General features: G+C 49.6%; 1 protein-coding gene across 4 annotated transcripts in view; it reads left to right on the top strand.

Annotated features, from left to right (window-relative positions):
• Window positions 1-3679: 3679 nt before the first annotated feature.
• Window positions 3680-16316, top strand: part of Rab40c (RAB40C, member RAS oncogene family) — a 33562-nt gene continuing 20925 nt past the window's right edge. The window contains exons 1-2 of one of the 4 annotated variants that reach the window (XM_027940849.2): window positions 3680-3697; window positions 3770-3951. In XM_027940849.2, the coding sequence (XP_027796650.1) occupies window positions 3810-3951 (142 nt within the window). In that variant the 5' untranslated portion in view covers window positions 3680-3697; window positions 3770-3809. Of the gene's footprint in view, window positions 3698-3769; window positions 3952-7694; window positions 10547-16316 lie in introns of those variants that run through there. The other 3 variants (XM_027940851.3, XM_027940852.3, XM_027940850.3) reach the window with 3 other exon arrangements.

Genomic DNA, 16316 nt, shown 5'->3' with positions numbered 1-16316 from the left:
TGGGAGGCCAGCTCCTTCATCCACCAAACCCCTTTCTTTGACTGGGCCCAATCAGACACCAGGGGTTCCCAACAGTAGTCATCACAAGACTATCAGAACCAGGACCTCATACCAAATGTGTTTCTGCAAGGACTTCTGCTCAGCCATTGTCTGTTCCACCTCTGACTTATCGTCCTTGTGGCCAAGGATTGCTGTTCCATAACAGTATGCATAATCCTTATCTTTGCCTTTTGAAGCACCCCTTAGAGAAGAGCATGGTGGCATATGCCTGTGAACCCAGCCACTCCGAAGGCTGACTGCATTGCAAGTTTGAAGCCAGTCTGGGCAACTTGGTCAGATCTTGTCTCAAAATGAGAAAATGGCAGCCTGGGGCTGTACCTCAGTGGTAGAACCTGCCTAGTGTGAGGCTCTGGTCCATCCCCAGGACCATGCATGTGATAAGGCCTCTCCTTGCATCAACCTGTGTGAAAATGCAGTTTATTATGGCTGCTAAATGTTTACAATACTCATTCCTAAATAAATCCTGTTCTTTGAAGCATCTCTGGTTTTTCTTTTCTTTTTGTACTGGGGATTGAACCCAAAGCCTCCTGCATACTAGGTCAGTGCTCCACCACTGAACTGTGCCGACAGTCCTTCAAGATGGTCTTGCAGAGTTGCCGAGGCTGGCCTTGAACTTGCCTCTTGAGTAGCTGGACCATAGATGTGTACCAGTATGTCCAGTGGCCTGTTTTTTAGTGTGATAGTATAGGTGTATGGGAGAGGATTTATCAGGAGAATTGGCTCATGTGATTTGGGTAGCCAACAAATCCCATGACAGGCAACCTGTAAGCTAGAAACCCTGGGACACTGGTAGTATGGCTCAGTTTAAGTCCAGAGGCCCTAGAACCAGGGAAGCTATTGTGTAACCCTCAGAGATTAAAGGCCTCAGAACTCAGTTGGGCCACTGGGCTCAGTCAGTCCTAGGGTCCAAAGGTTGGAGAACCTGGAGTCCTGATGTCTAAGGCAGAAGAAGGGTGTGTCCTGACTCCAGCAGAGGCTACTGTGCCTTTGCTGTTTGCTCCCTCTGGGGCCCCAGCAAATTAAATGGTACCATTCACTCAGACTCACAGGACATACTCCCCTAGACACACCCATAAAGCTCCACTAGCTCTCCCCACATTCCATAATCCAATAAGGGGATGCCCAAAATTGACCCTCACAGGTGTTCGTGATTTCCAGTCTCTGCAAAGGGGAGTCAGTTTCTCACCACCCTCCCAGCAAGATTATGGACCTTCAAACACATCAGATGTGCTGCAGGGGTGGGGCCAGGCCAGAGACTAGGCTCCTCTGGTTAGAGTGACCTCTGTAGAAGAGGCCTTCCATGGCCAGCTAGGTAGTGAATGCTCAGTCCCTGGTCTCTCTGGGTACTCACCCCCCCCCCCCCACCAGCTCAGGGCCAAGACTGTCTGCCTCGCTGCTGGTCTGTGAACATGAGGTGTATTGTGTGTATCCCCTTTCTGTAAGCATTGGTGGCCATGTCTGCTATAACCCCATGTCCAGGGAATGGCCACTCCTGGGCAAAGGTCTTAGCTAAGACACAGGCAAGAACTTCTGGGCTCCTTTGGGATTATAAATGAGCTGAGCTCAGCCCAGCTTGGAGGCCTTGGTGAGGCTCTGACCACCAGGACCCAGAAGCCCGTGTCCCACCCCCCCTGGCCAAGAGGATACCAGGAAAGCCTCTCCCTGAAAGCAGGTGAGGAAGGCTCAGCAGCTCACTCACCAGGTGCTGCCACCCTCTGGAGGCTCTCCCAGAAGCCTTCTCCAGCACTGCATAAAACAAGCTGCAGTGTCCCTGCAGCTTGGCACTCAGCAAAGTTCACATCTTCAGCTCAGGACAGCAGAGAGAGTGGCTCAAGTGTGGTGCTGCCCATCCAGGGGTGTAAAGAGCATTTGCTGCTGGGGAAGGAGGTTCCTGCCTGTCCTTGTCTGCCACACAAACCTGAGAGGTGTTGCAGCTGGGGCATCCTCTGTTGCCCTCAGACACATGGTCGTTGTAATGACATGACTGCTTCTTCTGCACACATCTCTCTGCAGAGAGCCTTAACAGTCCTGTGACCACATGCAGCAGCAATACTTCATACTCAAAGGACTGCACTTGGGTCAACTGATGACTTTTTGAGGTTTTGGTGTCATATATGTCATAAAATGCACCCATTTTGAGCACATAATTCAATGACTTTCAGTAACTTCACCAAGTGGCATGACCACCACCTATCAAAAGAATTCTGTACCCGTTAAGCAATCACTGCCCCGTGCCCCCTCCCCCAGCTCCTGGCATTACCCAACTTTCTGTCTACGGATTGGGCATTCTGGACATTGCAAATAAGTGGAGTTACGTAATATGCATGGTTGGAAGCTTCACTCGTGGATCAATACTCCGTATCTATTGACGGGTAATACACTCCATACTGTATTTTGTTTATCAATGATCGGATGGATCTTTGGGCGGTTTCCTCTGGATGTTCACGTACAGGTCTCTGTGCTGACCGACACGAGTTCTTGCAGGGTGCGACCTTCGGTGCTCCATTTTTGAGTTACAAGTTGTTACGTACGTGGCTTGAGCGAATGCCTTCTCATGCAAGCGACTGACGAAGACTTTCGGCTGGACCTTTGCGTTGCACCTTCCGCGGGCTGCCCGGCCCGGCGGGTCCCCGCGCGGCCAGCGCTGCCCCGCCGCGGCTTGCTACCGAGGTGACTTCGTCCCCTCGCTGAGGGGGCTAACCCCATACCAGAGGTCCGCTTGTAAGAGGAGCGTGGCTGTCAGACGCTGGCCTGCGCCCACGGGCAAAAATCCCGCGTTTCGGCGGAAGTACCGCCCCCGAGCCTCGGAGCGTCTATAGGTCGCCTCCGCCCCCCGCACGAGGCTGACTCGCTTGAAACAGCCGGCTGGGTCCCCACGCCGCCCTCTGCGAATCTCTGGGAGAGCAGCCGAAGCAGCTTACTAGGGGACTCGATAGTCTCGGATGCACTCACGTGGCCTCAACCGGGAACCGCCACCATCCAGCCGCCAGTCCACAGAGGGGAGGCGGCGCGTGGAAATGCCTGGAGTTCCAGGCACCTAATTGGCAAAAATTAGGGAAGGGACGGGGCTTTCAGGTGCGATCGACGTGCCGGCGGCCCAATGGTTTGTCAGGGGTGGTCAAGGGGGACCGGAGAGTGTGAGAGGTGTTGTCGGCTAGTGGGTGGGGCTGCAGGGGTTGCCTGGGACTCTGCGGGAAGCCGCAGAGGCGAGTGGTGCTGATGGACGTGAAGGGGAACCAATAGTTCAGGAAACGCGGGAGGCGAGTATCCAATGGCGACGGTGGCGAGTTGGGGCGTCCGCTGTCCCCGCAACGGCGTGTGGGAAACGGCGGGGGCGGTCGGTCGTGAGGGACTGGCAGCCCCTCCAACAGCCTCGGGAAAGGGGGCGGCGGGCGGCCAATGGCTACGGCGAGGGGTCAGGGAGGGGCGGCGAGGGGGCGGGCGACCGGAGGCTCCGCGGCTCTGTGTGGGCAGCGTGGGGGCGGGGCTTCCGTGACGGACGGAAGGCTGGACCAATGGTCCACGGAGGGTGGGCGGCGGGTGGCCAATGGCGCCGGCGCGGCCGGGGGCGGGGCGGCGGAGCTGCGCGGCGCTGTGCGGGAAGCGGCGGGAGGCGGGCGGCGGCAGCAAAGCTGAGGTGAGGCGGAACGGCCGAGCGGTCGGGGCCTTCGCGGCGGGCCCGGAGCCGCTCACCCGTCTCCGCCCGCAGGTCCGGTGGCGGCGCCCGTGGGCCGCGGCGGGGCGGGAGGATGGGAACTCAGGGCAGCCCGGTGAAGAGCTACGACTATCTGCTCAAGTTCCTGCTGGTGGGCGACAGCGACGTGGGCAAGGGCGAGATCCTGGAGAGCCTGCAGGACGGCGCGGCCGAGTCCCCGTATGCCTACAGCAACGGTAGGGCGGCGGCCGGGTGGGAGGAGGGCGCGCCGCGAGCCGGCCGAGGCCCGGACCAGGCCTCCCGGGGCCGGCGAGGCCTGGTCGGGCGCGGTAGCCTCCGCGCGGGAGGCGGTCCCGCCGCGCAGCCCGCGAGGGGTTAGCTTCGGCGGCCTGCCGCTCGCGCGGAGGAAACACCTCGGCAGCAATGTTATTAAACATCTTCTTTAACTTCCGGGTGCATGGCTTGCGTACACAAGGTGGATTGCACCACCACCGCTTGCCCGAGCCTGCCTCTGGGTTTAGGAGTGTACCGGGAAAGCGTGGTGGACGGTCGGCGCGGGGGCCTTCAGGGGTGTGTCTTAAAGAAGATCCCGGGGCTCCCAAATTCCAGCGGAGCTGGTGGCCAGTCAAGCATCCATCCTTTCACAGGCCCTTACAAGCTCGGGAAGTGCTGTCTCACCTAATTGTACTTCTTCTGTCCTTGTTGTTCTCTGCCTTCCTGCTTTGTTTCTTGGGCTCTTGTCAGTCCTGTCCGACTGCCCTGAGCCTTTGCAGTTTGCTGAATCGCTTGCCCTGGGGCAGTTGAGAGTGTGGGCATGGTGTCTCCCATCCATTGGTTTCAGGATTTGTCAAGCTGGGCTGATGCAGAGGGCCCTGCCTCTTGAGCAGCAGTGCCAAATCCTGAAGGTCCTGACCAGAGAGGAAGAGCCATGGGTTTGTTTTTAGGTGGGGGGCTCACACTTAAGGCCCTTACACCAGCTAGGCCCTTTGACTAGTATTTGACATTCCAGGGGTTATTTTCCTGCTCGGGCAGGTGGCCAGATTGTTTTTCTAGTAGTACTGTCGCCTCCTGGCACCAGACTCCCAGGAGGCTAATGCAGGAGTGCAGGCTGGGTTGGGCTTTTATAGTGGATTAGTGTTTTCCTGGGATATTAACTTGTGCTTCAGAGGATTGGCTCAGTCCCACTGGCTACTCCACCAACTCCACCTCATGCACACAGTGACTAGCTGGAGAGATAGGGCCCTTCTTTCTCTTCCATCCCCTTTATCAGGCTGCTGTGCCTTCCTACAGTACATTGACCGAAGTGGAACTTGTATTGCATAAAATGTGGAGATCTGCAAGACACGGTGAGCTTGTGTCACAGAGGTCCATCTGCCGGAAGTGGTGTGGAAAGCCTGCACTTAGACTAATGGCAGGGCCTGGGCACACTTGTGCCCCTGCAGGCGTCCTGCATTGTCAAGTTTGGTGATAGCAGTGTCCAGGGCTCTTTAGGTTAAGATATGCACAGAACCAGGAGTACTTGTGGTCAGAGCATCACCTTACTGACCCAGGGTGAACTTGGTGGGACTGAGAACACTTTGGTTTCCTTAGGGAGACTCTTGGGGGTTTGGAATCTCCAAAGCCGCTGATTCTCAGGATTCAGCACTGGGTAAGTTTGCTGCTGTCTTTGAAAGATTTGTGGTAGTTGGAAGCTTTGGATTTCTAGTTGCTTTGTGAATAGGTGAATATTAACTTTTCTCATTTGTGAGAAGTGCCTAGTGTGTTTCCAGTTTCTTGTTCTTGGCCTACACTTGTCTGGTTCCTCTGATCAGGTGGCAGGTGGGTCCCCACCTGGTAAAGGGCATGCTGCTTTAGGGTGACTCAGATCTCCTCCTTGATCACAGCTGGATCACTTACCTGCCTTAAAGGCAGGTCTAGCTTGTTCCTGAGACAGGTATGCAAGTAAGTTTGGGCTCCAGCTTCACAAACACTTGTGTCATCAGAATGGCCTCTTGGAGCAGTGGCAGTGTGATGCTTTGTCTAGGTGCCCACTCTTTTAGGGCCTTGGTTTTGGATCTCTGTGAAGCTTTGGTTTCTCCTAGTATGCAGCAGTGGCTTTAGGGGAATGGTCCTATTCTCTTTGGGACAGAACAGGATACTGAGTAGATATTCTCCCTGGGTAGCCACAGGGGAATTATGCTCTTGAGCAAAAGCCTCACTGCTTCTTGGGAGGGTGTGCTGTGAGCAGCTTCTACTCACTGGCCGTATTCAGCTTCTACTCGCTACCACACAAGCCTGTCCTTGTTCATCTTCAGTTAAACTAGTTACATCTTCCTATCTGGGTTCCTACAAAACTTCCCTGAGTGGGTCTCTGGGAAAGTCTGACGTAATTTGTATGCCACAGCCTAGGAGATTTGTGTGGGTTAATGAGATGAGTCTACGGGTATAACTTGATTTCTCCCCCTCTTCCTTTGGGAGTCAGTATTGGTGAAAGCTTCTGAGTGATACCCTGTCCATTGAGCCCAGGGATTTGGGAGGGAGTCAGGGGATTGTGGACACTGCAAGGCTGACATGGAGGTTTGCTACGAATGTTGGGACCTCCTGGTTGTAGAGGTGTATGCGGGACCAGATGATGCTGTGCTCCCAAAGTGAGGACACTGTGTGCCTGTGTCCTGTGCAAGTTGTGATCTCCCTGCTGGAGCCAGTGCCAGAATGCCATATCAATGCCCCAGAGGCCAGTCCAGATATTGCTTTGCTCCCAGTCCATGTCTTTCTTCTCTTATTTGGAGTGTTTTTTTTCTCTCTTAACTGCAGATTCAAGGGGGAAGCCTGAAGTGCTTCTCTGAGCTCTGTTTCCCTAAATCAGAAAACGTCTTCAGGTCAAGTATCCCGTGTTCTCATCTGTTGCCTTGCTTCTATGCTAGCACCAGGTTTTCATTTGGGAATGCTAACTCAGTGTGTTTTTAAGTGAATAGACAGCCTGTGCGCAGCTTCCCTGGACTGTTGCTTGGTGCTAGTCACACGGTCACCATAGCAACCCCTCATGGTTTGTTCTTTCTTCTGTACTTGGCCGGGGGCTCGGGTCTGGGTTTCCTGGATTGATTTGTCAGGGTCCTCTGTTATAAACCAAGTTTTCTAGTAGGGCTTTGGCCCCAGGAGGAACAGGAGCAATCACCATGGTAACAGCTAATGCCTCCAATATGTAATGTGTCCCCAGAACACTGCTGAGCGTTTCTCTCTATTCCTCATTTAATCTTTACCACCACCCTGTAAGAGAGGCACTGTTTTCCCCATTTTACAGATGAGGAACTGAGGCTCAGAGTCAGAGAGACTGCTGCTGTCAAGAGCAGTGTGGTCAGGGCCGGAGTTGTGGCTCAGTGATAGAGTTCTTGGCCTAGCATGTGTGAGGCGCTGACTTTGATCCTCAGCACCACATTAAAAAAAAAGAAAAGAAAAGAAAAAGAAACAAGGACTGGGGATGTGGCTCAAGTGGTAGTGCGCTCGCCTGGCATGCGGGCGGCCCAGGTTCGATCCTCAGCACCACATAGAAACCAAGATGTTGTGTCCACCAAAAACTAAAAAAATAAATATTAAAAAATTCTCTCTTTAAAAAAAAATAAACAAAAATAAACAAAATAAAGATATTTGTCTATGTATAACTAAAAAAATTAAAAAGAAAAAAAGAAAAAGAAACAAACAAAATAAAGTTAAAAAAAAAAAAAAAGAGCAGTATGGTCACTGTGTTTGTGGGTCCAGCCTTCTCATTTGGAGGGAAGCAGGCAAACCTTACAATGAAGTAGCAGAGGATTATAGCTCTTCTCCCCTTGTCCCCATTTTCATTTCTACTCTAGGGCTTCCTGGTTGCTGCATGCCTACTGCTTCTGTACACTGCTTGAGACCTTGAGAAGTTGATCTCAGAGGACTTTCCTCAGCTCCTGCCTGACCCCTGCCAGCATCTGGAAACCCACATCATTGTTTGGAGTTGGAACTTTTTTTTTTTTTTTTTTTTTGCCATGCTGGGGATAGAACCCAGGGCCTTGCCCATGTGAGGCCAGTGCTTTCCCACTAGCTCTGCCCCTAGCCCAGGAGTTGACACTTATTTTTGTGTGTGTGTGGGGGGGTGCTAGGGATTGAACATAGTGGCACTTTAGCACTGAGCTACATACACCCCAGGTTTTTTTTTTCTTTCATTTTTTATTTTGAAACAGGGTCTCAGTAAGTTGCTGAGCCTGGTCTCAAACTTGTGATCCTCCTTAGCTTTCCAAATTGCTGCAGTTAACAGGTGTGTGATACCACACCTGGCTAATTGGCACCACCTTTTTTTTTTTTTTTTGGTACCAGGGATTGAACCCAAGGGTACTGAGCCACATCCCCAGCCCTTTTTTTATATTTTGAGATAGGGTCTCTCTGAGTTGCTTAGGGCCAGCTGAGGCTGGCTTTGAACTTGCCTGTCCTTCTGCTTTTGCCTCCCAAACCCCTAGAATTATAGGAGTGTAGCACCGAGCCTGGCATAATTATTGGCACTTTTTGATGGACCATTACAACTCTTCTCAAGGCAGGTTTGGCCCTTCAGGTGCTGACCTTCCTTCCAGCTCTGTGACATATGCTGTTCTCCCCAGAATCCACCAGGCCTGAGAGCAGCAAGGAAGGGACCCTTTAAGATAGGATGCAATAGGCTGGGGGAGGTACAGCATGCTTAGATGTGATGGGAATCTACAGAGGTATGCTTATGAACCAGCAGAGGGTCATGCATAGCTTCCTAGAGGAGAGGGCATCTGAAATGAGTCCTAGGGTTTCTCCTTTTCTCTCTCTCTCTCTCTCTCTTTTTTTTTTTTTTTTTTTTTGGTACCGGGAATTGAACTCAGGGTCACTCAACCACTGAGCCACATCCCCAGCCCTATTTTATTTAGAGGCAGGGTCTCACTGAGTTGCTTAGCACCTCGCCGTTGCTGAGGCTGGCTTTGAACTCCTGATCCTCCTGTCTCAGCCTCCTGAGCTGCTGGGATTACAGATTTGTGCCACCATACCCGGCCCTCCTTTTACCTCTTTACCATTACCTGGTCCCACCTGCCCTCAAGAGAACAGATTTCCATGTCTGTGCTAACTGTTCCATGTTTTATGCTAACTGTGCTGCTTTGTAAATAAGATAGTCCTCAAACATGGAAGCTGCTGAAGTTAACCAAGGTGCACAGGTCCTCCCTAAGCTCCCCAAGTAGGAAAGCCACTTCTTGTCAGCCATGATTAGGGGAAGGTGGGCAAGGACAGCTTGCTTGAAGGGCTTGGGGGAGAGGACCAGTTCTGGCCCCAGGCAGTGTAGCTGGGGGCCAGTGAGAGTTCTTAAATGAAAACCAAGTTTCCTTTTTCCTTCTGCTTTTCCTTTTCAATTAGAATACCGAATTGTGTTTTCCTGGGTCTTTAGCATTATCATGAATTCTTTCAGATGACAGAGCAAATGCTTAAGTGGCAGGTATATAGCAAGTAGAGCTAGCTGTCGTGCAGTTGGAATTTTTGTGTTGTATATACATACTGGCATCTTTTTCTTCAGTGTGATTGTGTTTTGGATAATGAACTAAATTTAACACTGTTTCAGGAAGGAAACCACATCAGGGAGCCGAGAAGTTGGTGGGAAGGACACAAAAGGAGAGATACGGTTCTTAGAGGGTCCTTTTGCCTCCTATTCTGTTTAAAGATTGTAGCTGGAAAGGTGTGAAATTGCTGATCCCAGAAAAACTGCTGCTTACCTGGGTCTGAATCCTGTGGTAACTGCATGTGGAACAGGAAGGAGATAGAGCTGCACCCAGACCCTTCTCATGGGCAGCATCCAGGATAGACACTAGGCCACATGGGTATGGGGGGCCCATGGGCTACATTGGCCGGGATGTTGTCCTATATCATCTAAGAACACAAGGAAATGTCGTCGGCATCCAAATCCTAACTGGGAAAAAACTGCAGAAAGAATGCAAGAAGAGCAGGATGTGGTGGCCAGGCCTCTGATCCCAGCACCTCTAGAGGCTGAGGCAGAAGGAGGATCCCAAGTTTGAGTTCATTCATGGCAGCCAGGAAGCAGAGAGAGAAAGGGGAGGGGGCCACGGGGAAGATGAATCCTTCCAGGAAGTGCCCCCAGTGACCCACTTCCTTCAGTCTTGCCATGCCTGTCTATAGTTAACATTCAGGTAGTTCATTTAAACAAGAATGAACTGATTATGTTACAGCCCTCACAGTCCGATCATTGAACACTCTTGTATTAACATAGGAGCTATCCAGACTATACCCAAACCATAACAGGCTGCCAAGGTTCTCTGCTGGGGTCCAGAAAATCGCTGTTGCAGGAGAGGGGAGTGTGGCCAAAGGAGCCTTGATCACTGCTGAGGCTACATGCTCTACTCCATTTTTGCTCTGAGAGGTGGCTGTTCATCAGGCCTGGCCCAGGTATGTTGCCCATGCCTTTGAAGCATCCTTCAGGCTGAGGTCTGTCACACCACTGTGGCAGGGCCTGCAAGACCAATGAGCAGAAGAGAAGAGAGGGCAGGCTGCAGCCCTGCAGACAGACCTGTCTTTAGTCCTGGGGCTCTAGAGTGTTTCCTGCCTACCTGGTCCTGCCCGGGTGGGGTTGGTGGATGCTCAGTGGTATTCCTTCACCTCCTCAGCTATGAAATAGTGGCTTCCTGTTGCTGGCTTGTCTCCCCCCTATGCTGCTATAAGTCAGAAACATCTTTGGATGTTAAGTGTCATACTGATGCAAGGTTTTGTTCCTTTACAGCCCCCCTGAATGTGGGGCACCTTCAGGCAGCCTTGGGCCTTTACTGTCATCTGCGTCCCTGAGCATGACCCTGCTTCTCTTGGTGGAGAGAGGTATTATTACATTAACAATCTTTCCCCTCCCACCACAATGCTGGGGAGTGAACTGATGGCCTTGTGCTTGTTGGGCCAGCACTGTATCACTGATCTATATTCTAGTCCCATCAACTTCTTAAATGACTTTTATTAAACATGGATTATTATTATTGGTACCAGAGATTGAACCCAGCCACATTGATTGAACTAAGCCACATCCCCAGCCCTTTTTAATTTTATATAGAGACAGGGTTCTCGCTAAGTTGATTAGGGCCTCACTAAGTTGCTAAGGCTGGCTTCAAACTCACGATCCTCCTGCTTCGGCCTCCAGAGCTGCTGGGATTATTGGTGTGCGCCACCGTACCCAGTTTAAGAAATTGTTTATTTGCTTATTTTTGGTGGTGCTTATTATTGAACCCCGGGCATTGTGCATGCAAGGCAAGCACTGTACCAACTAAGCTTTTTCCCCAGCCCCACAAGAAATTATTATATTGAATTTTTGGAAGAATTCTGGTGCTTCAGTGTGGCACAGACAGTTAAACACATAACTCATAATCAGCAAGTGAATAAAGCCAAGGTTATTGTCTGTGGGAACAGAAGGGTTTGAATTCCCCAGCCCTTTTTATCTTTTATTAAAAACAGTGTGGCAATTTCTTAAAAATGGCCCAGCAGAGCTGGGGCTGTAGCTCATGGACAGAGCACTTGCCTAGCATGTGTGAGGCACTGGGTTTGATCCTTAGCACCACATAAAAATGAAATAAAGACATGCTGTCCATCTACAACTACAAAAAAAAAAAAAGCCCAGCAAACCAGATGAGGTGGTATACCCCTGTAACCCCAGTGACTCAGGAAACCAGTGCAGGAGGACTGCACATTTGAGGGCATCTTCAGCAACTTAACAAGACCTTCAGCGACTTGGCAAGATCTTTCCTCAAACAAACAAACAAATATAAAAATGAAAAGCACTGGGAATCCTCAGTATAAAAAAAAAAAAAAAAAAAGAAGAAGAAGAAAAGAAAAAATGTGGCTCTCTCTCACTCTGTTTTCTCATCAGCAATGCATGAGAGTTCCAGTCACTAACTTTATGGCCAACATTTGATGCCATCAAACTCTTATCAGTTAACTTCATTGAGGTATAATTTATGTACAAAATACCTATTTGCATTTAAAGTTTGGAATTCGATGAGTGTTGACATTTTTGAACATCTGGAAGTGTACAAAGAACTTTACACATAGTCCTCATGTAGACCACCCCTGTCCACTCTGGAACTGGGCATCTGCTGGTCTTTGTATCACTGTAGATTTGCTTCATTTTCTAGATCTTGTGTATAATGGAGTCACACATATGAACCTCTATGGCCTCATCCGACATTTCCTGGGAGAGGGTTGCACCTTGTCATGGTTAGTGTCCTCCCTTCTCTGTGCTTTGTGGCCCATGTGTGTAGACCGTGGTGCCTAGGTCTGTTCTAAAGATGGGCTTTTAAGTGGCTTCTGTTTTGGGGTTGTTCTGAAGAGTGCATTTGTAGAAATTCTCACGCTTTTGGCAAAGTGTCTCTGCATTTCAGTGAGGGATTTGCCCAGGAGTGGATGTACTGGTTGTAGGTAGGGCATGTATATGCTCAGCCTCAGAAAACACCACCAGTTTTCCAAGCAGTTGAACAGTTTTTCCTCCAGCAGGATCCCTTGCCCTTTTCTTTCATTTCAGCCAGGCTGGTGCTGGGATACCTGTTTCTTTGTAACACCCATAGAACAATTCCAACCTCTAGAACCACCTTTTGCTACTTAACTGTTTCCCAGTGGACTTATTTTTAGTTTGTATCCAACCCTATATAATAAAACAATGTTGCAGTAAATAGCCTTTTGTAATGTTTACACCATTCTGCTTCTTTACTCTTGCTGCTCTACAGTGTTACCTTATGGTGCTGGAGGTTGTAAATCTGACCCTAGCTTCTCTGAGCTAAAATCCAGGTACAAGGTGTTGGCAGGTGCATTGCTTTCTGCAGGATCTGTAGGAGAGTCTGATTGTTTGCTCTTTGGGTTGTTAGCAGAATTGAGTTCTCTGCAGTTACAGAACTGGGATCCTTGTGTCTTTACTGGCTATAGACTGGGCCTGAGCTTTTAGAGGTCACCTGTGACTGCTTCCTCCATCTTCAGGGCTGGCAGCAGTGGGTCACATCCCTCTGATGCTTCTGATTTTTCCTTCTCCCTCTGTCTCATCTAACTAACTTAGATGAGGCTTTTAAGGAGTCACATAAATAAATCAGGTCCACCCAGAGAATCCAGGAGAATATTCCATCTCAAGGGCCAGATCTTCACTTTGCCCTGTGAACTAACCTGTTAATCAATTTCTTTCTTTTCTTTTTTTGATACTGTAGATTGACTCCAGGGTTACTTTACCACTGATCTATATCCCCAGCCCTCCTTTTTGAGACAGGGTCTTATCAAGTTGCCCAGACTGGCCTCGAATTTGCAATCCTCCTGCCTCAGCCTCCTGAGTAGCTGAAGTTATAGGCATGAGTCACCCTATTCTAATCTATTTCTTTATTAAAATCATTTTACAAACTTAAATTTACAGCAATAAACCACTATTCATCAATACCCACGAAAAAGGAATGCAAAGATTTAAGAATACTTGCTTCTGAGCTGGGATTGTGGCTCAGCGGTAGAGTGCTCCCCTGGATGGGCGGGACCTGGATTTGATCCTCAGCACCACATAAAAATAAAAAAGGCATTGTGTTGTGTCCATCTACACCTAAAAAATAAATATTAAAAAAAAAAAAGAATACTTGCTTCTTAGCTGGGCTAAGTGGCACATGCCTGTAATCCCAGTGCCTTGGAAGGCTGAGGTAGGAGGATCACGAGTTCAAAGACAGTCTCAGCAAAAGTGAGGCACTAAGCAACTTAGTGAGACCCTGTCTCTAAATAAAATACAAAATATGGGTTGCTCAGTGGTCAGGTGCCCCTGAGTTTGGGGGTACCAATCCCTGATAAGGCCCCATCCCCCCAAAAAAGAATAGTTGCTTCTTGTCAGGCATGGTGGCATACGCCTATAATCCCAGCAATTTGGGAGGCTGAGGCAGGAAGATTACAAATTTGAGACCAGCTTTAGTAACTTAGCAAGACTATGTCTCAAATTGAAAAATTTAAAAAAGGGCTGGGGATATAGCTCAGTGAAAGAGCACTTAACGCAGCAATTTGAGAGGCTGAGGCAGGAGGATTACAAGTTCATAGCCAGCCTAAGCAACTCAATGAGATCTTGTCTCTAAATAAAATATAAAAAAGGGCTGGGGATGTGGCTGAATGGTTGAGTGTCCCAGGGTTCAATCCTGGTACCAAAAAAGACTACTTGCCTAGCATGCACAAGGCCCTAGTTTCAATCCACAGTACCAAGGCGGGGGTGGGGGTGGGGTGGTGAATACTTGCTTCTCTGTGCATGTACTGGCACAAGTAGGATGTCCCCACTGTGCTCCTGACAACATGATGCTGTCTGAAGCAGTAGGATTCAGGAGCACAGTGACCTGGTGCATGGGCTTTAAGAATTCCTAAAGTTGTATCATTTTCTCAGCCATAGTGCCAGGCTCCAGAGCATGCTCTTTGCCTGGTTTTCACATGGGGCAGTCCATAGCATCAATTCCCCCTAGACTTCTAGAGCCCACTGTGTTCACTGTTGTCAGGGCCCAGTTCATCCATTCCATTTCTGAAATTACTGCTCAGTCTGGGTCAAACATTGCATCATCGAGGTAGAACACTGTTTTGATCATCTTTTTCGTCACTGTGATCAAAAGACCCAACAAGAACAAGTAGAGGAAGAAAAGCTTATTTGGCTTACAGTTTCAGAGGTCTCAGTCTGTAGACAGCCAACTCCATAGATCTGGGCCCAAGGTGAGGCAGAACCTCTTGGCAGACGACTATCGTGGAGAAAAGCGGCTCAGAACATGGCAGTCAGGAAGTAGAGAGAGCTCCACTCACCAGGGACAGAATATAAACCCAAAAGTCATGCCCCCAGTGACCCACCTCCTCATGCCACACCCCACCTGCCTATAGTTACCACCCAGATAATCCTTCAGTGGATTAATGCAGTGATTATGCTACAACTCATAATCTAATCACTGCCTCTCTGAAAATTCTTGCACTGTCATCACACATGAGCTTTGGGGGGACACCTCATATCTAAACCATAGCAAACACAAAAGGGTCTCTCAATTCCTGCACCAAAAACACCATGGTCAGCTAGAAATCCTTAGTGGCAGAAGCGACAACCAATTATCTCTGCTTGGAGTGGGCCTGCACCTCTCCCACTGGGCCTCTACAGCACCAGTGTGACTGACAATGTTGGGACCAGTCACCAGAAAGGCACACTCTGATCACCTCTTGCAGGACTTCCTTGTAAGTTTCTTTTTCTTGTTGTTGTTGTTGTTTTTAAATATAGATTTTTGTAGTATGGGTCAGAAGAGAGTATGTGTACTTTCTGCTAGGTATTATGTGGTCTGGTTGCATTTTGCTGCAGCTTGTTGGTTAGCTTACAGTTTCTATGGGTCAGGCTTGCTTAGGTCCTCACAGAGTCTCAGGGCCTCCCATAGGTGCTAATTGAGGTGTTAGCCAGGGCTGGAGCTCGTCTGAGGATCGACTAGAGAAGGTTGCCTTCTAAGCTTAGCTCCTAGTGAGCTGTCAGCCACCCTCAGTTCCTGGCATCTTCATGGGGTGCCTTACTTCACAAAACCAGTCAGTCAGAATCCAGTCTCATGAAACAGTCTTGGAAGGAACATGCATCCATATTCTGTTGATCAGAAGCAAGCCTCAGGTCCTACTCACCCTCCAGGGGATGAGTCCCAGAAGCCAGCCCTGGGCCCACCTGTAGGCTGGCTCCTGCCTCTCTGCCCTCAGCAAGCTACACCAAGTTTCAGCTCTTGGAGCTCCTGCAGGCTCCTCTTTTTTTTCTATGCATGTGGCTCTTTTCTGAGGAGGTCAGAATCCTCCCTGTGCAGGTGTGGACAAAGCATCTTACCTTCAGGGTAAGGCAAATGAGGACAGATGGATTGCATGGAGGGTCCCCAAACCAGTGTGGGGAGCCAGTGTGCACATCCCAGATCCTACCTGGAAGTGCTGGCCCTTTCTGAGCCTCACCTTGTAAGAGCAGCATGAAGGCTGGCACTGGCAACCTTTGCAGGGCCTGACCTGGGCTGACCTGTGAGCCCACTACCCTCCACACCACCATTTCATGAAAGACTTTCTATCTCTGGACACATGGTCAAAGCTGCTTTTTCTTCCCAAAGAAACAACACACCAAGGAACAGTGGCCACCTCTCCTGGGGCATCAGCTTTGGACATTGTGTTGAAATCTACTGGTGCATAGTGCATTCAGGCGCCTGACATGGGCTCTGCTTTCTGGTAAGAAGGGACCTGCACACAGCCTCCAGCAACTGGCTTGGTGTGGCCCTCCACGCGATCCACCTGTCCTCACTTGCCTCCCTACAAGGGTGAGGTGCTTGGCCCACACCTGCTCAGGGGAGGCTTCCGCCCTTCTTAGGAGAGGGAAACTGCACAACAGGAGTAACCTGTTGGGGATGGAAATGTTCCCTTTCCCCTGGACACTAGCATTCTACTTTCTGGTGCTCAGCTGAAATGCACCCTCTTTTCTCCTTAATCTGTTTTTTTTTTTCTTCTCATTTTCTGTTCATTGTCACAAATAAAAACCTCTGTGACTCTTAATTATGTTGGAAAGGGGAGGAATAATTACATATTTATTCTTTTTTTTTTTTTAAAGAGAGAGAGAGAGAGAGAGAATTTT

Source organism: Marmota flaviventris, chromosome 19 (assembly GCF_047511675.1).
Source record: "Marmota flaviventris isolate mMarFla1 chromosome 19, mMarFla1.hap1, whole genome shotgun sequence".
Lineage (NCBI taxonomy): Eukaryota > Metazoa > Chordata > Mammalia > Rodentia > Sciuridae > Marmota > Marmota flaviventris.
Note: the sequence above shows the minus strand (reverse complement) of the source record. Positions and strands in the feature narration are given on the sequence as shown.